The sequence below is a fragment of the Anomaloglossus baeobatrachus genome, chromosome 1 (assembly GCF_048569485.1).
Source record: "Anomaloglossus baeobatrachus isolate aAnoBae1 chromosome 1, aAnoBae1.hap1, whole genome shotgun sequence".
Classification (NCBI taxonomy): domain Eukaryota; kingdom Metazoa; phylum Chordata; class Amphibia; order Anura; family Aromobatidae; genus Anomaloglossus; species Anomaloglossus baeobatrachus.
The window spans coordinates 920,162,447-920,189,900 of record NC_134353.1 but is presented as its reverse complement, the minus strand read 5'-3'; the positions used below and the strand labels follow the sequence as shown (position 1 = coordinate 920,189,900).

The following is a 27,454-nucleotide window of genomic DNA, read 5'->3' as shown; positions in this document are numbered from 1 at the left end:
CCTAATGGCAGAACATTGGACATAAGAAGATAGGAACCATCTCTAAAATTTGGCATTACTTGCAAAGGCAGACAGTTAACATAGTGAGGTATCCGACAGCTCTGTTACCGCTAAAAAGCCCAGACATGATAACTTTGGAGCATATGCCCACAGTCTAAAAACATGCCTGAGCTCATGCACCTGAAATTACTTCTTACTGGACTAGGGCATCTTAAGCCCGCTTTACACGCTACAATATATCTTACGATGTGTCGGCGGGGTCACATTGTAAGTGACGCACATCCGGCATCGTAAGGTATATTGTAGCGTGTAACAGCTACGTGCGATTGCGATTGAACGGTAAAACGTTCATCGCATGCACGTCGTTCAATTTCTAAAAATTGAACGTGCGGTTGTTCAATGTTCCCGAGGTAGCACACATCGCTGTGTGTGACACCCCGGGAACGATGAACAGATCTTACCTGCGTCCTGTGGCTCCCGGCTGGCTATGCGGAAGGAAGGAGGTGGGCGGGATTTTAACGTCCCACTCATCTCCGCCCCTCCGCTTCTGCTGGCCGGCTGCCGCGTGACGTCGCTGTGACGCCGAACGTCCCTCCCACTCCAGGAAGTGGACGTTTGCCACTCACATCGAGGTCGTATGGACGGGTAAGTACGTGTGACAAGAAATAATCGTTTGTAGAACACGTTCAACAAATTGAACGTGCTGCACACATACAATGGGGGCGGTTACGATCGCTCACGATATCGTATGCTTAATCGTAACGTGTAAAGCAGGCTTAAGACGTAAAAACTAAATATCAGGACTCGAGTCTACGAGTCTTTGTATCAATGCAGGGGAAGTGCTAAAAAGAATGAAAGTAATGAATAAATAGAATGAACATAACTCATTAGTCCAAAAAGATAGAGAAGTTTTAGGCTATGTGAGCACGTTGCGTCATTTCATGCGTTTACGCTGCTTATTGCACTGCAGTGTAAACGCATGTGTCCTGCGTGCCCAGCACAATCTATGATGATTGTGCATAATCCATCCACACGTTGCGTTTGAGAGCGTAGCGATTTGCATGCTGAAATTTTGACAAAATCGCTGTGCTCAAAAAAAGCAACATGTCACTTATTTTGTGCGCTTTGGATGCTGCTCCCACTCTGTCTATGGGAGAGGCAGCATACAGAGAGCATGAAATCGGCATCTATTCTGCAGACACACTGCATCCATAATGCAGTGTTTCTGCAGCGATTTGAAGCGCACATGTGCTGCCAAATCGCTGTAGAATTTTCAGCATGGATACTATGCCACGTGCGCACATAGCCTTAAGGCCGCTTTACACGCTGCGATCTCGCTAGTGAGATCACTAGCGAGTGTACCCGCCCCCGTCGGTTGTGCGCCATGGGCAAATCACTGCCCGTGGCGCACAACATCACTCTGACCCTTCACACTACTTACCTGTCTAGCGACGTTGCTGTGACCGGCAAACCGCCTCCTTTCTAAGGGGGCGGTTCGTTCTGCGTCACAGCGACGTCACTAAGCGGCCGCCCAATCGAAGCGGAGCGGCGGAGATGCCGGCAGCCGCAGGTAAGGTGAGGTTCCTTGTTCCTGTGGTGTCACACATAGCAATGTGTGGTGCCGCAGGTACGACGAACAACCTGCATAATGCAAAAGCAACGATATTTGGGAACTGGACAGTGTGTCACCGATCAACGATAAGGTGAGTATTTTCGATCGTTAGCGGTCGCTCGTACGTGTAACACGCAACGACGTCGCTAACGAGGCCAGATGTTGACCCCAATGACATCTCAGTAGCTATGTTGTTGCGTGTAAAGCAGCCTTTAGTCTATGTTCACACGTTGTGTTTTTGCACCCTTTTTTTGACTGTTTTTTTCTATTCGTTTTATGCAAATACAAGCGCATCTCAAAAAATTAGAATATCATCAAAAAGTTAATTTATTTCAGTAATTCAATACAAAAAGGGAAATGCATATATTGTATAGTCATTACACACAGAGGGATCTATTCCTATATATTATATAGAGACATTACACACAGAGGAACCTATTTCATGTCTATTTCTGTTAATGTTGATGATTATGGCTTACAGCCAATGAAACCCCAAAAGTCATTATCTCAGAAAATTAGAATAATTCCCACAAAACACCTGCAAAGGCTTCATAAGCGTTTAAAATGGTCCCTTAGTCTGGTTCAGTAGGTTACACGGTCATGGGAAATTATGCTGACTTGACAGATGTCCAGAATGCAAGACTAGCATAGATAAGGAGATCTTTAGAAAAAGTATTTCTAAAGATGTTTTATCTTATGCTAATGAGCGCGGGCTTAGTCCCAAGGTAGTTATATCCCCCAACTAGCACATGGGCGTGCTAACATGCTATTCAATGCAGCATCACCATTGGTGCCTCACGTACCTGTGTTATCTGTAACCGCGCTTCTGAATGCCGGGCACATCTGGTAGTTGTGCATGTGTGATTTATCTAAGGAAGGAGATGTGAACTCTGAAACGTGTAATAAAATCACGTTTAACCATTACTGCTGACCATCTTCTTACGACAGCATGGGGGTCCACTTCTATTTGATCTCATGGTGCCTGTTGCAGCCATAACAATACACACTTTCAATAGCAATTGTGACTAATTTCACAACTGTATCAGGGCAGCACATCTGATATTTATTCCATAAACGTTTGTAACGTTAGTAGCCTATTAGCGCCTTTTTCTTTTCAGTCTCTTTCGCATTACGTACAGAGAAGGAAGAGACCTGTCAATAACTTGGAGCAGTACAGGGAGAAGACAGCCCAGGGCAGTGCTGGACTAGTCACATCTCTCACTATGGTCCTGGAGGGAAATTTAACACTGGAGCATTTCAGAGAAAAACAAATCTGGCTGCATTTGGGCTCTGATTTATTCAGCCTTTGGTTTGGTCAGCATGAATCAACTGACTAATTCCCGTACATTCGTTAACCAGTCTAGACACTGGAACTACATTAATCTTAATTTTAATCTTTGTGCATAAGATGCAGGATGGACATAGATTCCCCAATTAATAGAAATTATCACAATTTATTCCGTCGAGAGCACCTAATATTTCTAAATAAAAATTCTTGAAGCGCTTTCCAACTAGTTTCTTGCGCTCTACAATGAGGAAGAAGTTCTCCACCCCAAGTCAAAGGAAGCGGAAAGTACGAACCCTGTGATACTGGACAGAAAGGGATACCAGGAGGCTCTATAAGATGCCCCGCTCCTGGATAACATTGCACATATACATCCTTCTTGCCATACTTCTCTGCCCGAGATTTTGCTTCTCTCGCAAAGAACAAACTATTAATATGCTGGTCTTTCTCTCCCACCATAAAGAGGATGGGGCCCCTGGCTTTCTCCAGGGGAAGTATAGAGTCTTGGTATTCTGGTTTTCTTGGATTGTCGATGATGTTGGCAATGCTATTGGACCAAAAGTCTATGCATAAAATTCTTTCCATTTTGTAAGGTATGGCTTTAATAACCAGATCACCATAACATAGGTTGATGTCATTCACGGCATTGGATCCATTGATGCATACTGTAGCAGCGATCTGAGGCAGGTAGGACGCCATAGCTAAAGCCACCTCAGCTCCTTTACATATAGCGACCACTCCAACTCCATCACCTGATACCTAAAGAGTAGAATACATTATGACATTGGTTTCTATATCTATAAGTATATAAATTGGTGCACAGTTAATAGAGCACATTCAACCTATGGCAATTACATGGTATTTAGCCGACCATTCAAACTAATGGCTATCCAGGTAATACGGGGGCGGACTTGGTCTATGACAGTGAACGCTAGACAGAGGTCCCCCTTATATAATGTCCATGTGTCCGAGCAATCAAACATGCATATGATGGGCCCCACGGGGTCTTGGGAATACTCGTAACTGGGTTGGTGAGGGTCAGGGGATGTCACGGGTGGCCCTGCCCGGTTTTATGACCCTATCGGTGTCAATAAAATGGAAGGACGAGGGGATGATGGTGGGGATGTTGAGAGTAGTTGTCTCGTGACGCCACCTGTGGTATGTGGCCAGGGATTAGCCGCCGCTGTGGGTGCTGTCCTCTGGGGCGGATGGTGTCGCAGCTCAGATGGTTTGGCTCCCCACAGGTAGAGCCTGGCCCCAGGGTAGGATGATGGTGGTGGCAGTGGCCGTTGGCGCTGAAGCGAAGGGCGCCGGCGCCGGCAAGGATGGGCTGACACAGTCGTTGCGGTTCAAGGTCTTTACTCTCTGTGTGATAGCTGCCCATAGAGTGTCGATTTCTGCTGTGATGGGCCCCAGCCGATCCCGGATAAGTCGGAGGTCAGAGTGTGTCCTTTCACAAGGGTTACCCCTTTATGAAGTGAAGAACCCGGGCTGAGTTTCCTGCTCCAAGCCTCAGGCTCTGAGACGAAAGAAGTTGAAGAGAATGGTGTCGTGTTCCCAGAACTGTAGTCCCTACTTGACTGACGGTTGTGTGAATGTCGCGGGCGGGGAGGAGGGTGTCAGAACTGCGCTCACCCCCCTGCTCGGGTCCGGCTGCGGCTGCTCAGTGGTGGCTCGAGCAATGGGCCGGATCCCGGGGGTTCTCGAGTGGCGCTCCTCGCCCGTGAGTGAAAGGGGATTTTGGGTGTAGGGATTGGTTATTGTCCGTGACGCCACCCACGGTTGTGGTGAGTTGTTGACACCACCGCTGCTCTGTGTGGGGATCCCGGGAGTGATGGTGTGAAGCAGCAAGTTGTTGTGTTGCCCCTCCGTGGGTAGGGGTTGGTGATCCCGGGGCCCAGTGATGAGGTGGGAGATGCAGGGCTTGGTGGGTGTAGGGACGCGGGGGGCAGCGCTGTGCCTTGCGGCAGTGTGGTACTCACTCAGCCTGAGACGTTGACACAGTTCTCGGTAAAACACACGGCTGGAAAGACGGTTCCCACGGACGGCTGCACTTGCTTTCCCCAGTAGGTGTCGGTGATGTCCCTTTTCCTGCACCTAATGTTGTTGATGGTTTCGATGGGTTCCCACCGGTAACCCGCTCCCCGGCTTCAAGCTGGACCGGAGGAGCTCTACTCTTTGCCCGCAGGCGCTGGCCCTTAGAAACTGGTGCCCTGGCGGTGGCGGTGTCTCTACTTTAATGGTTGGACTGTTGCCTTCAATCGGGACTTGGTTGTTGGGAGACAGACGTCCCCTTCACTGACGGATTTGGCAAATTATGGTGACTCCTAGCCTTGCCGGGGTCCGAGAGGCCCCTGCCCTGGTGCTGACTGTTCCTTGTACACTGCTCCAGACCGCCGGGCCACCACCCGTCCGCGGTCCTTCCAGGAACCTCCGAGCAGTCACCCCTGCGGACAATCACCGCCGTCTGCTGACCTTGCTGTCTCAGTCCGGGGCACACACCCGGACCAGCTTCAGGCTTTCTTACTGTCACTTTTACTCCTTTACTCCAGTTTTCTCCTTTGCTCCTCTACCACTTCTCTTCCGTCTACTTTCACTTCCTTAACTGTTCTCCATGTTTACTCCTTCACCTCCTGAACTGAACTGCCTGGTTCTTCCCGCCTCCAGAGCTGTGAACTCCTCGGTGGGCGGAGCCAACCGCCTGGCCCACCCCCTGGTGTGAACATCAGCCTCTGGAGGAAGGCAACAAGGATATTTGGGTTAGCTGGTGTGCCTAGCTGGGGTGTAGGGTGTGGTGGTGTGATGACCTGTGACCCCTGGCTTGCCCAGGGCGTCACATTCCCCCTTAGCAAAATGCAGACCGTCCGCGGGCTGCCCGTCCAACACCGGTTTTATTTTTCTGAAAATATATAAAAGGTAAACGGTAACATATTTACATTTTTAATACTTCTTCCCTTAACGGGAGGCACTTTACTTTAACGTTGCAAACGGTTTACGGTTACGGTTTCCTCTCTCTCCCACCCAAGCAACCTGGCCCTGATGCTGCCCCTAAAACCCAGACAGCACCCCTTGTCCCCAAGTCCAGCACACGTTACCCGAGCGGGATCTGTCCTTCCCCTCCAGAGGGTAGCCACCGGTCCCTGTGGTGGCTGGGCCCCAGCCGGCTCTACTGCGGGCCCTCCCTCCAACCTGCCTCTCCGGAGGCGGCAATGCGGAAACGGTAACGGTAAACAATTTATTTACAAGCCACTAACGTTTGTGGTTGCCCTGCAAGTTCACGGGCTTGTCCATGAGCAGTTCCTCATGCATAACTTTTTAAACGGTCCCCACGGGGACAACGGTGCCGGCAATGGCCGGTTTCCTCAATCACGGTAGGACAATCAGGTTACTGTTCGGTAATCTTTTTCATCATTTTTCAATAAACTTTCACACAAACTCAAACAAACTTTGGTGGTCCCAACGGGGACTGCTGCAGCGGGCATCCGCTGCCCTACTCCGAGTCCTCAGCTTCATCCGAGGGAGGGGGTGCAGAACCCACTCGGCTCTCCTGGCTGCCCATCAGTTTGGCATCCAGGGCGAACCACCCCCTCTCTCCACAGTGCCGAGTATACTGGACGATGTCGCCCGGCATTAGATTACGGCCGGGATGTTCTTCAGGCAGGTGGGCATTCACATCCCGCCGGGCTACAAACACTTCGGCCTCCAGGCCCGGTTCATAGATAAACCCGTAGCCCCGGCGGACATCAAACCGCCTCACCTTCCCCTCGTACAGCGGTCCCCGGACACGGAATGTTGCTTGTCGGAGGTTCTCCTTTTCTCTAATGGCTCGGGCCACCAGCTCGGCCTTCTTCCTCTCCCGTTCACCGATCTCCAGGCCCAACGGTACCGGCTCCCTATCCCAATATGGCGCTGCTGCGAGCTCCGGCGCACGGGTCGGACCCCGCGGGACATTCTGGACATTGCCCACTGTCAGGAATCTGGGCGGCGGGTCCCGCGGTGTCTTGGCCTTGGGCGCTGCCTTCCAGCAACAACCCGGCGCTACCTCAGTCGAGGTGTGGGGGATGGGCATAGGGGCTTTCCACTGCTGGGCCTTCGGCTCGGAGCGGGTCATCAGCTCCGGCTTGGGGGACTTTTCAGGGGATGCCTCCGGTTCAGTCTTTGGGACCTTCCATGGCAACACCTCCGGTCGACTACGGGCTCCGGCTACAGGTCGGCCCGCTTGGGCGGGGACGCTGGGTATTGCTACCGCTTGCGGTGGTAGCAGGCCTAGTGGCGGGGTCACGGCCTCCGAGACGGGTGGCGAGGGAGGCGGCGGGGGGAGAGGGCTTGGACCGGGTCCCGCAGCCGCGATGACCGGCCCTTCCAGGGCATCGGGGCGTGGGTCACTCACCCTCCCTTCCTCCGCTTCCTCCTCGCGTCTCCGCACGGCTGCTATAACGTCCGCCATGTCGGCCTCCCACTCCTCCATGAGGAGCTGCATCTTGACCTTCAGCCGTTGGTAGAGCTGCGCGGTCCGGATCTCCACCCACGCCGCGGTCCCAGGCGCAGGGGCTACGGTGTCGCGGGACGGCATCCACATGTTGCTGGCGGCTTTTCCCAGGAACAAGATGTCTGCAGAGTCCTGGCGTCCCTGCTTTTATAGCTGCGTCTACATGCAGCCAGCCGCCATCGCATCCCCCTTAGCTCTTTCCGGCCCCGCCTCTCTTGGGGCGGGGTTTTGGCCTTCGCGCCTCTGCTACTCGAGAAGACGCTCGAGCGGGAACTTTTCGTGCCAAAGATGGCGGCTTCTGAAATTTTTCTGCCGGACACCTCCGGCGGTAACAAGGCGCACCTCTACCAGTCGGCAAAGCGGTAAGATCCTGTTCGTGACGCCAAGTTGTCGTGGGCGGGGAGGAGGGTGTCAGCACTGCGCTCACCCCCCTGCTCAGGTCCGGCTGCGGCTGCTCAGTGGTGGCTCGAGCGGTGGGCCGGATCCCGGGGGTTCTCGAGCGGCGCTCCTCGCCCGTGAGTGAAAGGGGATTTTTGGTGTAGGGATTGGTTATTGTCCGTGACGCCACCCACGGTTGTGGTGAGTTGTTGACACCACCGCTGCTCTGTATGGGGATCCCGGGAGTGATGGTGTGAAGCAGCAAGTTGTTGTGTTGCCCCTCCGTGGGTAGGGGTTGGTGATCCCGGGGCCCAGTGATGAGGTGGGAGATGCAGGGCTTGGTGGGTGTAGGGACGCGGGGGGCAGCGCTGTGCCTTGCGGCACTGTGGTACTCACTCAGCCTGAGACGTTGACACAGTTCTCGGTAAAACACACGGCTGGAAAGACGGTTCCCACGGACGGCTGCACTTGCTTTCCCCAGTATGTGTCGGTGATGTCCCTTTTCCTGCACCTAATGTTGTTGATGGCTTCGATGGGTTCCCACCGGTAACCCGCTCCCCGGCTTCAAGCTGGACCGGAGGAGCTCTACTCTTTGCCCGCAGGCGCTGGCCCTTAGAAACTGGTGCCCTGGCGGTGGCGGTGTCTCTACTTTAATGGTTGGACTGTTGCCTTCAATCGGGACTTGGTTGTTGGGAGACAGACGTCCCCTTCACTGACGGATTTGGCAAATTATGGCGACTCCTAACCTTGCCGGGGTCCGAGAGGCCCCTGCCCTGGTGCTGACTGTTCCTTGTACACTGCTCCAGACCGCCGGGTCACCACCCGTCCGCGGTCCTTCCAGGAACCTCCGAGCAGTCACCCCTGCGGACAATCACCGCCGTCTGCTGACCTTGCTGTCTCAGTCCGGGGCACACACCCGGACCAGCTTCAGGCTTTCTTACTGTCACTTTTACTCCTTTACTCCAGTTTTCTCCTTTGCTCCTCTACCACTTCTCTTCCGTCTACTTTCACTTCCTTAACTGTTCTCCATGTTTACTCCTTCACCTCCTGAACTGAACTGCCTGGTTCTTCCCGCCTCCAGAGCTGTGAACTCCTCGGTGGGCGGAGCCAACCGCCTGGCCCACCCCCTGGTGTGAACATCAGCCTCTGGAGGAAGGCAACAAGGATATTTGGGTTAGCTGGTGTGCCTAGCTGGGGTGTAGGGTGTGGTGGTGTGATGACCTGTGACCCCGGGCTTGCCCAGGGCGTCACATGAAGGTTGCTCCTACTTCTACCCCAAGTGGTACCCAATCCCCAGGTGGTTGTCCTAGTGACCGGGAAAGTCCCATGCCTCATGATGGCCAGCCCCAGCCTACCCTAGTGAGAAAGCACCTAAGCTGTATGTGTGACGCTTAATCAGGTCGTCACAGGGTTCTGCACAATCTTTCTCTCCAGTGCAGGTTTAAACCCCTAATGGTTCTGGGAACCTAACCTGCAGTACTGCCTCCCCCAGCATTCACAAATCCTAGATACACCTTGCACCACACCCTGTCAGGCACACAAGTGGGCTGCTTAAGCTGGAATATCACTTAAAACAAAAGGATTTCCAGCGTCTCCAGGAGGATAGAGAAATATTTAAAAGTAAATTCTCTTTATTAGATCCATAAAAACATCCATCAGTAAATACAAAAGAGGCACAAAGGAACAGGGCAGAGGATTTTTCCTACGCATTTCAACCTGTTGAGGTCTTAATCATGGAATGCGCAAAATGTCTCCAAAAGAGGTTATTTAAATTAGATGCGCGTCCTGAGACAGGTTAAAATAATTAGTCAAGATAAACACACCCAATCAAGACATTATGTGAGCAGCACAAACTGTGGTGTATATCACAGAGACAAAAAAATGCACTTTAAAACCGCACAAACAATGCATAGTGGAAACAAAAACACAAAAAAAAAGAAAAAGGTTATTAAAACAATGTACCGTAATCAAAGAAGCCATATTATTTACTTAGAAAAACATTCCTTTTGCGTTCTTAGTGAATATATATCTATTTGCTGATATTAGATAGATGTAACAGCATAAAAAATATATATTTCTGTGAAGAGACACTTTTAAAAAAGCGCCATATTTAATATGTTTGTTATAAGGCCAAAAAAAAATCTATAAAAGGAATTTTGTATTTCTGGCGCAAGTGTAGGACAAAGGAACCCCTGTTTGAAAAGGAGGAGTATTTAATTGCTCTTAAATTCAAGAAAAGAGAAACCTGAAATATAAAGAATACCAGATAAGGAAATAGTTACATGTACTGTGTTATGAGATCCTTCCTAGTATTCATACCATGTGGGATCCTAGTACCCAATTTAAATATCCAAAAGGATTCTCTGTTGAGTATGTTTCTCCTATGATCCCCTCCTCTAGCTGGTTTATACACCTTTTCAATGCCAGTAATGACTAAAGAGTCTAGACATCTGTTGTGAACAGAGACAAAGGGGTACTTTGCACGCTGCGACATCGCTAGACGATGCTTGCTATGCCGAGCCCCCATCGCACATGCGATATCGTGTGATAGCTGCCGTAGCGAACATTATCGCTACGGCAGCTTCACACGCACTTACCAGCCCTGCGACGTCGCTCTGGCCGGCGACCGCCTCCTTACTAAGGGGGCGGGTCGTGCGGTGTCATAGCGACGCCACACGGCAGGCGGCCAATAGCAGCGGAGGGGCGGAGATGAGGGGGACGTAAACATCCCGCCCACCTCCTTCCTTCCACATAGCCGGCGGGACGCAGGCAAAGAGATGTTTCTCGCTCCTGCGGCTTCACACACAGAGATGTGTGCTGCCGCAGGAAGAGGAACAACATCGTAACAGCTGTCGTCCCGAAATTATGGAAATGACCGACGCTACACAGATCGCCGATTTACGACGCTTTTGCGATCGTAAATCGGCGCATCTAGGCTTGACACGTTGCAACATCGTTACTGGCGCCGGAAGTGTGTCACTTCCGATTTGACCCCGACGATATCGCAGTAGCGATGTCGCAACGTGCAAAGTACACCAAAGTATCTGGAAACCACAGACACATTTGTGGCAGAAGGATTGAGTGTGCCTGACATGTGTCTACGAATCCGTTTTTTGAGGGGACAACTTGTGCATCCGACATATTGTATATGGCAGGATGTACATTCGATTAAATATATAACATTAGGTGTGTTACAATTTATAAAATCTTTAATATTGTAAGAAAGACCAGTATGTGTTGAAATGAACGATTTGCTTTTTTTTGCGTGTTTGCAAGAGATACAATAATTGTGTTCGCAACCAAAAAAGCCAGTGCATGATAACCAGGTTTTGGGGGTATTATTATTTTTTTGGCTGACCACTAGACTAGGTGAGGGAATATTAGCAAGATTAGGTGCTCGTTTGGCAACAAAGTTGATTTGATTTTTGGTTAGAATATGAATAATGAAATTATCTTGTTGCAAAATAGGTAGATACTTCTGCATAATTTTAACTATTTCATAATATTGTGGAGAAAAATTGGTAGTAAAAGTTACCCTGTTGTGATTATTACTGGATTTTTTTTTGTTTTTAAATAAATCGGATCTGTCAATTTTGTTGACTATTGCTTGGGCCCTATTTAAACACCAGTCTGGATATCCCCTTTATTTAAATAATTTATATGCTTGGGATGTACCTGGAAGGTGAATTTTTTATTGAAAGATTGCTGATTAAGATGGTTGATGAATTGATGTGCTGGGTCAACATCCCCTTTCCATATAAGTAGGAGATCGTCAATATAGCGTGTGTAAAAAACTATTTTATCTGTAAAATATTATCATCATTAAAGATGTAAAGTTCCTCAAAAATAGCCACCACAATATTAGCAAGAGAGGGGGAAAATCCCCCCCCCCATGCTAACTCCACATTTCTGCAGAAAAAATTCCCTCTCAAATGTAAAATAGTTGGGAGTCAACAAAAAGTTAATTTCTCTAATGATAAAATTCTGGATATTAATGGGATACGAACTGTGCTTTGAGAGAAACTCTTTTAGACAATCAATGGCCACATGATGCGGTATAGAAGGGTACAGGCTAACTATATCGCAAATCAACCATATATAATCCCTGTGCCATGAAATAGAATTCATATTATTAATCAGTGATTTAGTGTCTCTCAAAAAACCTGGAAGATCGCTTACAAGAAGTTGAAGAAAATGGTCTATCCAAGCACCCAATTTTTCTCCCAGGGAGCCAATGCCAGATATAATTGGCCTGAAAGGGGGAGGGAAAATCCCTTTGTGAATTTTCAGGAGTGCATGATAAATTGGAACTTTTGTTTGGTGTCGCTCCATTGAGATTTATAAAGATGGCTGCCTGAAGAGAACATGTAAATTTCCACAGTCATTGATGATATGGGGCTGCATGTCAGGTAAAGGCACTGGGGAGATGGCTGTCATTACATCTTCAATAAATGCCCAGGTTTACATTGAAATTTTGGACACTTTTCTTATCCATCAATTGAAAGGATGTTTGGGGATGAGGAAATAATTTATCAAGATGATAATGCATCCTGCTATAGAGCAAAAACTGTGAAAACATTCCTTGATAGAAGACACATAAGGTCAATATCATGGCTTGCAAATAGTCTGGATCTCAATCCAATTGAAAATCTTTGGTGGAAGTTGAATAAAATGGTCCATGACAAGGCTCCAACCTGCAAAGCTGATCTGGCAACAGCAATCAGAGAAAGTTGGAGCCAGATTGATGAAGAGTACTGCTTGTCACGCATTAAGTCCATGCCTCAGAGACTGCAAGCTGTTATAAAAGCCAGAGGTGGTGCAACACAATACTAGTGATGTATTGGAGTGTTGTTTTATTTGTTTGGTTTTCATGATTCCATAATGTTTTCCTCATAACTGAGTGATTCCATAATTTTTCCCCCTGTTTGGTCTTGAAAAGTAACCGTTACTGGCTAGCACATTAGGTTTTCATGAATTTTTTTTTTAGTGTTTCTTAAAGCCAGAAAGTTGCCATTTGAAATGACTTTAGTTTGGTGCCATGTCTGTGATCTGCAATTGAATGAACATCCTCAGAGCCAGGAGAGTCCATCATTTTTGCCAGGGGTTGTAAATAACTTAACACACAGCCATTACCTCTTACTGCGTACATCATGATTGTCTGGGCCTTAACGACACATGATATATAGAGATGAGCGAGCCTCTAGAGGCTCGAGTTCGGTTCGTCGAACAGAGGCCGCGTTCGAGTTCGGTTCATCGAGCCGTTCGACGAACCTCTCGAACCCCATAGAAAACAATGGGAGGCAATCACAAACACATAAAAACACATAGAAAACACCTTCAAAGGTGTTCAAAAGGTGACAAACAACTCCCAAGACAACACAAACACATGGGAAAGTGACAAGGACATATATTCATGTGAAAACAAAACAGCTGGACGAGGAAAAAGAGGAGGAGACACAGATAGAGGCATGTCATGTCCTTTTAAAATCATGTAAAACACAGCAAGGGGACTCCAAGCAGAGTCTCCCTTTTTTCCAAAAATTGGGTCCCACAGACACCACTTCAGTGGCATCACTTGTGCCCTAGTTGCAAACTGGATGTTTTGATTTGCATCAACCACATTACAAAATACGCCAGCCTTAACTGTCCCCAGGATGACACCGGGGTAGGTAGCAAAGTCTTTGCTGATCCGTGAGTTGTTCATCTTAGATCATTTTTAAAAACACAGCATGCAAGCGGACTCCAAGCAGAGTCTCCCTTTTTTCAAAAAATTGGGCCCCACAGACACCACTTCAGTGGCATCACTTGTGCCCCGGTTGTAAACTTCACAGGTACATTTGCATGAAGCACATTCCAAAATATGCCAGCCTTTACTCTCCCCAGGATGACACAGGGGTAGTAAAGTCCTTGCAGATCCATGACTTGTTCATCTTGATGAACGTTAGTCTGTCCACATTGTCACTGGACTGACGCGTGTGCTTATCTGTCAGCGCACACCCAGCAGCACTGAAGATACGTTCAGAGATAACGCTGGCTGCGGGACAAGACAATATGTCCAAGGCGTAAGTGGGGAGCTCTGGCCATTTTTCAAGATTTGAAGCCCAAAATGAGCAAGGCTCCATTTGCAAAGTCATGGCATTGATGTTCATTTGGAGGTACTCCTGTATCATCCTCTCCAGCCGTTGACTATGTGTCAGACTTCTTGTCTCTTGTGGCCTTGCATTGAATGGTCTAAAAAAATTATGAAACGATTCCATAAAATTGCTGTTACCAGCACCAGAGACGGTGTTGCTGGTACGGTTTGACTGATAATGACAAGACAGTCCCATGCTTGGCAAGTTACAACTGGGAGATTCACTCCATGCACCACTGGTGTTTGGTGGAAAAGCCGAGCTAAGATCGAGTAACAGCTTCTGCTGATACTCCTGCATATGTGCGTCCCTTTCTATGGCTGGAATTATTTCGCCAAATTTGGACTTGTACCGGGGATCTAATAGTGTGGCAAACCAGTAGTCATCATCACTTCTAATTTTGACAATCCGAGGGTCATGTTGTAGGTAGTGCAGCAAGAAGGTGCTCATGTGTCTTGCGCATCCATGCGGACCAAGTCCTCGCTGTGTTTGTGGCGGCAAGGTGATAACCGTGCTTTCTTCCTCTGACATCTCCCCCCAACCTCGTTCAACCGAAATTTAACCAAGGTCTCCCTCATCTGCTGAGTCTTCCATGTCCACCGAGAGTTCGTCCTCCATTTCTTCCTGGACTCCTGCACCTTCCTCAACATTTTGGCTGCTACCATGCGCCCTTGTTAATCCCTCTCCCCCATCGTCCCATGCCTGCCGCCTTGGTGATGATAAACGTCTGGACCTTGTAGATGTTGGTATCCCTTGCGCATATGAATCCTCCTGTACTTCCTCCCCTTCCTCTTGTCCCACCCCCTGACTCCGAATAGTGTTTAGCGTGTGCAGGTGGGTAGAGTGCCCGGGTTCTGTGTGTAGCAGGACAGGAAATGAACACTAACTTAGTATTCCAGACACTTTTAGGATGGCACAAAAAGTGTCAGCTCTTTGGGCAAAAAACATAGCGTGGCAAAACTGGGCAGGTGGGTACAGTGCCCGGGTTCTGTGGGTACCAGGACAGGAAAGGAACACTGTTAGTATTCCAGACACTTTTAGGATGGCACAAAAAGTGTCAGCTCTTTGGGCAAATAAAATAGCATGGCAAAACTGGGCAGGTGGGTAGAGTGCCCGGGTTCTGTGTGTATCAGGACAGGAAAGGAAGCCTCACTTTCTATCCCTGCTAATGAAAAAATGCAGCAAGGAATTTCCTGAGCTGAGGTAGCCAGACGCTGTTATCTAAAGCTATACACAGCGTTTGCACGGACCTGCCTAGCAGCTATGGCTATGAACGCCTGGAAATCAGCCCTGAAAAAAGCTGAAATAACCAGCAGTCCCTAATCCCTACAGCGCGGTGTAGATTTCACTATGTCTATAGCGCACATAGCAGGAGCGGCAGCAGCAGCGTGAGCGGTGACTGTCACCCACACGCAGAAGGCAGATAATGGCGGCGAAGGGGAAAATGGCTGTATCTTATAAGGCAAGGACATGTGACATGCACAGCCTATGACACATGCCCTTGCTTGTCTGGCAAAAATCCACTTAGCTGTGTGTGTGTCTGTGATTGGCTAACATCCTGGCCCGCCCCACTGTACGCGCGGTTAGGAGAAAAAAAAAATTGCGATCGGCATTCTATCAGCACTCAGCAGCAGCACAGATCTAAACTACGCCCCCCCCAAACACTATACCCTGAAATTTGATAATAGCATGAATCACAGTGACTCACACTATTACAGTGAAAAGCCAGCTAGTAACTAGCTAGGCTTTTTGGTGATCGAACCGATCTCGAACGTAACTCGAACTGTCGAGCTTTTAGCAAAAAGCTCGAGTTTGGTCTTGAGCACCCCCCAAGATCACTCGAACATGAAATTGGTGAACTTCGAACATCGCTCAACTCTAATGATATACCCAGTATGTCATGGTGATCACTGGGGTTGTGGTGCTGTACCCACGCAATCACCGCCGAGTCTGCGGTTTATCTTGTAGCCATGATCCGGTTCTACTGCCAGTAGTAGTGCCATACCACTCCCGTCAGTTTAACCCTCAATTGTGATTGCAGCATGCAGGTGGTAGGGAGAGGATCGTACTCCTCTCCCGAGCGATTGGATCCCCGTAATGGGATCACAGGGACTCAGTTGCTGCCATGGCATCCCTGGGTAGTCACCATTGCAATCCTTGAGTCACCCTGCTATGGAGAACGTCACACACCATGCCAAATGCATGGTGTATGAGGCAAAGTGTCATGCTGCCAGTGCAGCACTGTCACACAATATAATCCACTGTAATTATCGAGCATTGCAGTGGATTATATAAGAAAACAGACAAGTAAAAGTCAGTGTCCAGGAATACTAAGTAAAAAAGTTTAAAAATAAAAATTGTTAAAAATATAATAAAAATAATCTGAAAGTATAGAACAAAAACAAAATTGTTCCAATAAATAAGTAAATTTATGTGAAAAAACCCACCCACAAAAAAGTACACATATTTGCTATTGCCATGGTAAAAATAAATATCAAAAACCATGTGTTTTCATCATACAGATGAAAAAAAGTGGAATAAAGCACAATCAGAAAATAATATATAAATAAAAATGGTACCATTGAAAACATGATCTAAGGCGGGCTTTGCACACTATGACATCGCAGGTGCGATGTCGGTGGGGTCAAATTGAAAATGACGTACTTCCGGCATCGCATGCGACATCGTAGTGTGTAAAGGCTCGATGATACGATTAACAAGCGCAAAAGCGTCGTAATCGTATCATCGGTGCAGCGTCGGCGTAATCCATGATTACGCTGACGCGACGGTCCGATGTTGTTCCTCGTTCCTGTGGCAGCACACATCGCTGTGTGTGAAGCCGCAGGAGCGAGGAACATCTCCTACCGGCGTCACTGCGGCTTCCGTAGGATATGCGGAAGGAAGGAGGTGGGCGGGATGTTTACATCCCGCTCATCTCCGCCCCTCCGCTCCTAGTGGCCGCCTGCCGTGTGACGTCGCAGTGACGCCATTTGATCCGCCCCCTTAATAAGGAGGCGGGTCGCCGTCCAGAGCGACGGTCGCAGGACAGGTGAGTCCATGTGAAGCTGCTGTACCGATAATGTTCGCTACGGCAGTTATCACAAGGATATCACAGCTGCGACGGGAGCGGGGACTATCGCGCTCGGCATCGCAGCATCGGCCTGCGATGTCACAGCGTGCAAAGTGTCACTTATACTGCAAAAAATCAAACTGCCATACAGCTCCATTAGCGAAAAAATAAACAGTTATAGCTATCAGAATACAGCAATGCAAAAACATTTTTTTTTCTATAAATTTGCTTTTATGGTGTAATAGCGGCAAAACATAAAAAAAACTATATAAATGTGATATCGCTCTGACCTGAGTAATAAAGGCGCTTAATCATTTGTACTGCACGATAAACGGCATAAAAAATTAAATAAATAAAGCCAGTTTTGCAACTGCTGTTGATTTCTTTATTCTGTATCCCAAAGATCTCAGTATGGCGCGGCTCATATCTATCCTGCACTCTACACTAAGCGCTTTCACTGAGTATTACGTGTAAATCTCTGAAAAACATGATTCAGACAAAATTCCAAAAAGAAAATTCCCTGTATTGAGGCAGAGGGAGTAACTTTGTGGTCCGGCGGTGTCCATCTTTTTAGGCATCATTTTACGTGTGCACAAAAGTGCGGTCATCAACAGCATTGTTCATCTTTGAAAAGATGGACACCGCTGAGGAGAGACCAAACAGAGTCCGCAGTAACGCTGCTGCCTCATTGGTGAATGGATACATCGGAATTTTCACCTGAATCACATATTTTGGACACATTGATGGAAAGCCCGATGTAAGTGCTCAACATAGAGCACAGGATAAATGTGAACTGATCCAAAATGTTCTGTACCCAAATTGCCATCAAATAGCATTCAACTAAACTCCACAAAAATATCCCACTCAGGTCTATCAGTTAATGGAAATATAGGGGCTTCCACATTACTAGTAACACAAACACTATGGCTCCCACTAAAAAGAAATCCAGCAAAATCTGTGCTCCCAAATCCAAATGCCCCCTCCCACAATTTGCCTAAACCACACTTAACATCCACATTTTTGGCATTGTAAGGCCCCTTTCACACGTCAGTGATTCTGGTACGTTTGTGCTTTTTTTTAAACGTACCAGAATCACTGACATACGCAGACCCATTGTAATGAATGGGTCTACTCACACGTCAGTGATTTTTCACTGCACGTGTCTCCGTGCAGCGTACCCGCGTGTGCGTGATTGCCGCACGGAGACATGTCCATTTTTTTCTGGCATCACTGATGTTCCACGGACCACGCAGTTGTGTGGTCCGTGAAACACGTGCCAGAAAAAAACGTGCATTTAAAATAATAAACATTTTAACTCACCCGGCGTCCAGCGATGTCCTCTGCAGCCCGTGCAGCCTGCTGCTTCTAAGCCGGCTGATTACTGTCGCGCATATTCATTATGCGCGACACAGCCGACCCGGAGGCAGCTGCTGCAGGGGTCACCGCCGGCCGGATGCTGCACCGCGGGAGGATTCAGCACCATGGAGAGCGGGAGCGGGCGCAGGTGAGTTGATTTCTAAGTGCAATCACGGGCCACGGAGAACGGAGCCCGGATTGCACTTAGACAACCCACGTGTGCCGTGATTTTCGGCACACGCAGGGACATGTGCGTGTTTTACACGCCAGTGAAAAACGTCTGTGTTTTTCACTGACGTGTGAAACGGGCCTTATAGTGAGGAAAATCGGCTTAATTTATAGGGTGCAGGTTTCCAGAAGCATGAGGTGGGCACAATATAGGGGCACTACAATGTACTAAGCATGACAAGGGCTTATTTGCAATTTTTAATTTTGCAAAATTCACTGCGTTTGACTCATTGGTGTTTTTCAGAGACAAAATCATCACTACACCCATAGATGAATTCCCAGAGGGTCATAACGTCCAAAATTTGTTCACTTGAATTTGTTTTTGTTGTTCTGTCACTTACAGGCTCTGCAAATGGAATCCACAAACTATTCTAGGAAAATCTGTACTCCAAAAATCAAATGGTGCTCCTTTCCTCCCGAGATCTGTAGTCTGGCCAAACAGTCACATGTGGGGTATTGCCACGTTCAGGAGAAGTTGTGGAACATATTATTTGTTGTTGGTTTTTTTTTACCTATCTCCTTGTGAAAATTGGAAATCTGAGGTTAAAACAATATTTTAGTGGTAAAAATATATTTATTTTTTCTTCACCGCCCTATTGTATAACATTTTGTGACACCTGTGGTGTCAATATTCTCACTGCACCACTGGATTAATTCATTGAAAGGTGCAGTTTGTAAAATGTGGTCACTTGTGGGGGTTTCTGCTGTTCTGGCACCTCAGGGACTCTACCAATGTGACATGACACCTAAAAACCATTCTAACTAAATTTGAACTCAAATATGGCACTCTTTCCTTTTCTCACTTTGCACTGTGCCTCAGGCCCCCTTCACACATTCGTGTCTCTGGTACGTGCTAGGTCTGTGTCCGTATGTACCGGAGACACGGGCACATGTATACCCATTAAAATCAATGGGTATATGTGCACGCACGTTTTCTGCCAGTGGCCCGTGCCTCCGTGTGGAGCAGACATGTGCCGTGTGCTCCACACGGATGCATGTCAGTGTTTCTCCGGCAGCACGGTCCTGCACACGTACCACACGGAAGTAGTGTGGATGCGGGTGCACGTGGAATTGTAAAAAATAAAAAAACACATACCTCCACGAGTCCTGCAGTCTCTGCCGCGGCTGTCACCTGCATCCATCCCCCAGTGATTTTGAACAACGCGTCTTCTTCACTGGGGGCCGGAAGCAGCGTCAGCGGGGCGTGGCCTGTGCCAGACGCTGTCATTCAGCACCACAAACAGCGCCGGATGATGCAGGTAGGTGGGGCTTTCCGTTCTCCGTGTGTTATTAGGTATAACACACGGTGAACAGGAATGTGCCACAAACACGGCACACGGGGAGCAAACCACCCTTTTAACACGTACGTGAAAAAACAGATCGTTTTTTTCACGGACGTGTGAAGGTGGCCTCAAAAGTAGTTTTTGACCACATATGGAGTAGTGGTGAACTCAGAAGAAATTGCACAACAAATTGTATGGTCCACTATCTCCAGTTACCATTGTGACAAAGAAAAATATGAGGTTAAAGCAGCATTATTGTGATTAAAAATATATTTTTTTCATTTTCACGGCAGAACGTTATAAAATTCTGTGAAGCACCTGGGGTTTCAAGGTGCTCAATAACTGTCTAGATATATTCCCTGAGGGGTCTAGTTTCCAAAATGAGGTCACTTGTGGGGGAGCTCCACTGTTTAGGTAAGTCAGGCGCTCTCTAAATGTGACATAATGTCCACTAGTGATTCCAGCTAATTTTGCATTCAAGAATTCAAATGGCACACTTTCCCTTCCGAGCCCTGCCGTGTGCCCAAACAGTAGATTTCCACCATATGTGAGGTATCATCAGCATACTCAGGAGAAATGGCACAATAAATTGCATGGTGCATTTTCTCTTCTTACCCTTGTAGAAATGCTACATTTGGGTCTAAAGTAACATATTTGTGGGATAAAGTAAAATTTTCATTTTTTTCTTCCACATTGCTTTAGTTCCTGTGAAACATCTAAAGGGTTAATAAACTACTTGGATGTGGTTTTGAGCAATTTGAAGGGTGCAGTTTTCAGAATGGGGTCACTTTTGGGTATGATGTGGTCCATAAAAAAATGATTTTGTAAAATTTGTTGAAAAAATTAGAAATTACTGATAAACTTTGAACCCTTCTAACTTCCTAAGAAAAAACAATTATGTTTCAAAAATTGCACTGATGTAAAGTAGACATGTGGGGAATGTTATTTATTAACTATTTTGTGTGACAGAACTTTCGGATTCAATGGCATATAAATTCAAAGTTTGGAAATTGTGAAATTTTCAAACTTTTCTCTAAATTTTCGCTATTTTTACAAATAAGCAAAAAAGATATTGTCTTAAATTTTCCACTGTCATGAAGCACAATATGTCATGAAAAAATAGTCTCAGAATCACTGGCATCCGTTGAAGCGTTCCAGAGTTATAACCTGTCAACGGCTTCTTGGACCGTCCACTTGGCACTCACATTGAATTTGACAGGGCCCACAGAGCTCTACACCTTCTGGACCCAGATAATCCTCGCTCAACAATTATAATCTGTCGAGTCCATTTTTTTGCACTAAAAGATGTCATTTTGCAAGCAGCCCGCAAGAAACAGAACCTCTCATACAATGATCAGCCGACCAGAATTATGCTGGATCTTTCTCATTATACCCTGGCCCAAAGATAAACACTCAGGCCTTTATTGGATCTTTTATGAGATGAAGGTATTAATTTTGGCTGAGGATTTCCTTTCTCCTTAACTGTGCGAAAAGGCTCGCAATCCTTTATTCTGCATTCTCTGGTGGACTTACCAGCTTCCTTATCCGGTCTGGGCTTACCGAAAATTTCCTTACCTACTTGGCCTACCATACTCCTCGGACCCCCAGGTTCCTAGGGACAAACCAGAGTCTCCATGTCTAGCTCTCCTTCCCTCCATCTCAGAAGCTTCCTTCCCAGGGAGGGTCGACAGAATGATAAAAAAGATCCAATTCCAGATGCGAAAAGGACTAACCTGATCTCACTACCTCAAGCTAGCCTCTAGGGTTTCGAGGTGCCTATTTACTGTCCCTCTCTCTTGGTCCCCTCCAAATCCTCCAATGCTACTAGTTATTTGTGGGCGCTGATGTGGCGCCCCTGAGGCTTCAGTCGCCACAGGGTACTGCATCTCCCTTAAGATGTAGTACTCATCCCGGGTAAGGAGCGGTTAATTGCTGGTGGTTCTCACATTCACAGCCACACATAATTAGATGCCTGCCCACTGGGGGGATGGCCTAGGGTAAGAAGGGGGTTGGCCAGCATGGGACTTTTCCGGGGACTAGGACACCCACCTGGGGGGTGGGCACCACTTGGGAAAAAGGCAAGGAGCATCTTCACACATAGTTAGTTAGCCCTGGGCACAGCTTGGGGTGAGATGCACGTAGAACCTCGTTCCAATCCTCTTCTACTCACAGTTCTGGGAGTGCCATAGGACCGGTGGCTTGGAGCATCCAGCTCAGCCTGGGTTCTCTACAGTTACACGAGATTCCAGGGTCTGCGGCGAGTGCAGGAAACACCCGTGACCCGTTCCATATTCCACCTACTCTGGGATAGGAGGAACCCCTACCAGAAAGGACTCACAGTGGGAACACTGGTGGTGACTTCGAATTGCTCGGGATCGGCTGGGGCCCATCACAGTGCTTCGGAACCAAACGGATAGGGACAAGATGTGTGACCAATCTTATCATATTATAAGGACTGCACCCAAAATACATGAGCACACACAAAGAGAACAGGGGTAACGCAGTCATAGATTGAGTCAATAATCAATATACCAACCTTTGCAAAAATATCAAAAATATTTATTCATTTTAGTGCTTAGCAAAGGGAATAGTATAAAATACATATTAAAGAAAAGTAGTAAACAATGATCAGGCTAAGGCAGAGTCATAGATGAAAAACAGATCACCAGATCATATGGGGAGTGCAGTATATCCATATCCTCACAGTAGGGGGGCCTCACAGAGTTAATAGTAGGACCAATATAACCTATTTATACATTTACACAAGTCATATACAGAGTTAGGGACATAAAAACCCTAACTAAACTAATAGGTGTAATAACATTTGGTCACTCATCACTCCGAGGGGCCAAAAAACACCCAATGGCAGGGGGGAGCCAGCCCAGGAAAAGATACACGTGGGCTGAAAACAATCCCCTCAAAGCACTCACGCGCACGTTTCGATAACTTCTTCGGGGGGCCACCTTCACACGTCACGGCCCCCCGAAGAAGTTATCGAAACGTGCGCGTCGGGGCACGTTTTACTCGGTCACGGCTACTAATGGGTGAGTGCTTTGAGGGGATTGTTTTCAGCCCACGTGTATCTTTTCCTGGGCTGGCTCCCCCCTGCCATTGGGTGTTTTTTGGCCCCTCGGAGTGATGAGTGACCAAATGTTATTACACCTATTAGTTTAGTTAGGGTTTTTATGTCCCTAACTCTGTATATGACTTGTGTAAATGTATAAATAGGTTATATTGGTCCTACTATTAACTCTGTGAGGCCCCCCTACTGTGAGGATATGGATATACTGCACTCCCCATATGATCTGGTGATCTGTTTTTCATCTATGACTCTGCCTTAGCCTGATCATTGTTTACTACTTTTCTTTAATATGTATTTTATACTATTCCCTTTGCTAAGCACTAAAATGAATAAATATTTTTGATATTTTTGCAAAGGTTGGTATATTGATTATTGACAGTGCTTCGGAAGCGGCAATCGGTTACTTAAAGAACTATGAGTAAAACATGTGGGACCCGCAGAAACTGTATCCGCCGCCCTGCGCTTCGGTGCCCACCATTACTACATTCTCCCCAGAACCCACTCCACCTGTGGGGAGCAGAAACACCTTAGCTGCTACTACCATCCGCCCCGGAGGACAGCGAGAGCAGCTGCGGCTAATTCCCTGGCCGCATACCGCAGGTGGCATCACAAAATCAACCTCCACCATCATCTTTCACCACCCTGTCCTTTATTGTACACCTCGGGGCCACGAAACCGGGCAGAAAGGGCCTCCCTGTGACACCTCCATTTAATCCGTTGCCCCGTGGGTGCTACACTGACGTTATTTTATTGAATGTATAACCCCAGTTACTTAGATGTGAATTGATCTTTCTTTATTTGCCTACCACATGCGATCTCAACTATTTATAAGCTACTTCTAGAGATGGATTTGGAATCTCCTCCCTCTCTCTGCAAGGCTTGGGAAACGGAACTTCACAAAACCTTTACAAAAGCGCAACAAGACAGATGTTTTTCCCTGTTTCACAAATCAATGCTCGCCTTTAAGTCCCAAGACACCAGTTTTAAGATAATATCCAGGTGGTGAAGGATTCCCTACACCTTGCACAAGTAGTTTCCAGGAGTCTCAGACTTGTCTTGGTGTTCCGGGGTGGCAGTTGGGAAAATTACAAATATATGATGGTTCTGTCTAACCCTGAATGCCTTTTGGGAGGGGGTAATTAAAGAAGCTAAAGAAATCACAGGAGTGTCCGTCCTCCCTTTCCCGGAGGCAATACTGCTATACATGTTCCTGATGTCCAAATCTATATACAAAAAGTCTTTGCTGAGACACCTTCTCCAAGCTGCCAAGACGGTCCACCGACTTTGGAGATCAGTAGACCTCCCATTTTGGAGGAATGATTTGCTGAAATCTCAGTAATCCACAGTACGGAAACACTGATAGCTAATTCCCGAAAATAAATAAACTTTGTGACAACCATATGCTTTCACTGGGAGGCCTTTCTCTCATCCCCGCTTTACCGACATGTCCTCAAGTAGTCAGAGACTGCTCTTATACCTCTTTTTCTTCCCTCTTTCTCTTTCCTTTTCTTTATGCTTCAGATGTGCTCTCTCACTTCCTTTTACCTTACTTTTGCAGGTTGTTGTAGATACCATCATAGAGCACATTATTTCATTATGTTGTTTAATTGTTTTCATTTACTTGTTAAAACTCAATAAAACGTTAATTGAGAAAAAGTATGTATGTTTACTGGGACAGTTCACTGGGTGGCCGTTGCCCGGTTCCGTGACCCTGGAGGTCACTTAAAAGGGGTTATGTACAGGGGAATAATAATAAAGGTTTTGTTGTGATGCCACTTGCAGGTTTCGGCTATATTGATGGAGCCGCCGCTGCACAGTCTCTCACCGCTGGGGCTGATGTTAATGGCAGCCTGGATGTTGTGGCCCTCCACAAGGGGACAAATGATGGTATTTGATGTTTAAGTCCTAAACAGTAACAAGGGTGCAGAAAGACAGTAGACCACACAAGGGATTGCAGTGTAACTGGTTCTTTACTCACGATGGTGATGCTTGCAACCCGATGGAGGCTGGTCGTCATCACTGGTCCCCTTAGTTCCAGTGCCGGTTTGGTAACCTGGTAGCTTCTTTCTCCTGCACCTGTCTCTGGTTGGTGGGTCCCCATGGCTAGGAGCGTCTGGGGGTCCCCTCCTGTTAGTCTTTCAGTCTTAGTCCGTACGGCGGGTAGTTTGAACCCTGTAGGGTCGGTGCTCTGTTCCGGTTTCTGGTTCTCCCGTCACTGTTGGTGCCCCAGACTTTATGGTCAGTGAGGTCCTAGATGGTCCCCTCACCGTGCAGATTTTATCAGGTTTGCCTGGAGCATTTTCCTGACCTAGGACTCTGCACCCCGTCGGTACTATGGTTCTGAAAGTACTCCACTGTACTCATTCGGCAACCACACATTTGAGCCTGACAGGTCACTGTTACTCTCTCCCGTCAGTACTGTTACGTCCGTCTCCTTTCACTTCCACTTACTGACAGCCTGACCCCTCCTCCCTGGTTGTCGTCTAGTGGACTGGATCGGTTCCACCCCTAGGTGGCCATCCCTTGGGTCCAACCCTAGCCTGTCACCAGTCCTTGGGGAAGGGAAAAACAGGGATTATATGTGTGTTTTGGTGTTATCAGAACTGGCCTTCTGGGTCCCTGGGGATAGGATCTGCATCTTTGACAGGATGCAGTTCCTTGTAGCTCCTGATAGCTTCAGGGGTGCTACATATTCTTATGTAGGAGGTGTAAAATTATAATCAATATTGACCGAAATATTCACACTTTTGATTAAAAAAAAACATCGGTGCTCCTGCTCTTGCTTTGCTTTGTTTCTCACATAGCCAGGGCGCAGCTGTAGAGGAGGATCGCTGCTCCTCTTTTGACAGCACCTCATCCGGGGTGCAGTATTCATCTCGGATACGGAGGAGGTCATCACTAGTAAAACCACCACAATCCACCAAAACACACAGTTTAGTTGCCCTCTCACTGGGATTGGGCTAGGGTAGAGACTTGGGGGGTGGCCATCACTAATGTAGTGGACTTTCTGCTCACTAGTTCAGGAATCAAGGAGAGGCGCTTGACACAGGGAGCAAGGCGACACACACACACACACACACACACACACAGCCATTCAGTCAGTTGTCAGACCATAACGGACAGGGAACAAGTGAGACGTGGAGGACACAGTCACTGAGGAGGGAGCTACGATATAGCTCCCTCAGGAACGGGCGTACAGAGAACAGGATGCAGAGCCCTAGGCTGGTGTGCACTGCACGTCCCACCAGCAGAATCCGCTGGGCAGAGGATTTCAAGTTTTCTGGCCTACACCAAGTGCCCGGGGCACAGCAGCATATAGAGCCAGGAGTCGTGACACAATAGCGGCACCAATAACGGACTTGCACTGCCTGTCATACGGGACAGGAACGGAGTCAAATCCAAAGACACTGGTCCCAGCGTAGCTTCAAGCCTCCGGGACTCATAAAACACAGCCCAGAGAGGAAGGACTCACAGAGAAACCCACCGGATCTGACCTCCAAACTATTCAGGATCGGATGGAGCACATGACAGCGGGGACCGGCAATCCAAAGGCAGCGACATATCAGTGAGTAAAGAACTTTGATTGCAACCCCTGTGTCGCTCCCTTTCTTCACCGCCTCCAACCCTGCGCTCCTTTAATATAGTGTACTACTACTCCTAACATCGTCCCTGGGGCCTGAGCTCTGCCTGTGGAGAACTATTCCATCCGAGCTGCGTTATCATCCGCCCCAGAGAAGACCTCCCGCAGCGACGGCTAATGCCTGCTTTACACGAGACGATAGATTGTGCGATAGCACAATCGATCGTACCGACCCCCGTCGTTTTTGCGTCACGGGCAATTAGTTGCCCATGGCACACAAACTCGTTTATCCCCCGTCACACATACTTACCTTCCGGACGACCTCGCTGTGGGCGACGAACGTCCACTTCCTGGAGTGGGAGGGACGTTCGACGTCACAGCGACATCACACGGCAGGCGGCCAATAGAAGCGGAGGGGCGGAGATGAGCGGGATGTAAACATCCCGCCCACCTCCTTCCTTCCATTAAGCCGTCGGGTGCCGCGGGAGGCAGGTAAAGCTGTTGTTCATCGTTCCCGTGGTGTCACACGGAGCAACGTGTGATGCCACGGAAACGATGAACAACCGCCGCCATTTTAATTAAACAATTTTATGAAACCTGGCGACGAGTACACGACTCATGATTTGTGAGCGATACTACGTCGCTAGGAGGTGTCACACGAGACGACGTCGTGCGGTATGCCGGATGTGCATCACGAAAACCGTGACCCCGACGACATATCGCCCAATCTATCGTCTCGTGTAAAGCCCGCTTAAGACTTGGCCGCACACCACAGGTGGCGTCACAAATAACTATGTCGCGCCCCGGGGCAGCCGAGCTGCTCGGATCCGGGCGGTCCGTGGCTCGAGGGGTCCTGGACCCGGGGGCACCGTTGACCATAAAATAATGAAAAGTCAGACTACGCCACTCACGGTTTGCGGCCAGGGATGGTAGGGCCGCCGCTGTAGGTTCCTGCTTGGG

At 47.9% G+C, this 27,454-nt stretch overlaps 1 protein-coding gene across 1 annotated transcript in view; it reads right to left on the bottom strand.

Annotated features, from left to right (window-relative positions):
* Window positions 1–1,930: 1,930 nt before the first annotated feature.
* Window positions 1,931–27,454, bottom strand: part of LOC142302118 (acyl-coenzyme A amino acid N-acyltransferase 1-like) — a 34,018-nt gene continuing 8,494 nt past the window's right edge. The window contains exon 4 of the mRNA XM_075343207.1: window positions 1,931–3,656. Within this exon, the coding sequence (XP_075199322.1) occupies window positions 3,060–3,656 (597 nt within the window). The 3' untranslated portion in view covers window positions 1,931–3,059. The remainder of the gene's footprint in view (window positions 3,657–27,454) is intronic.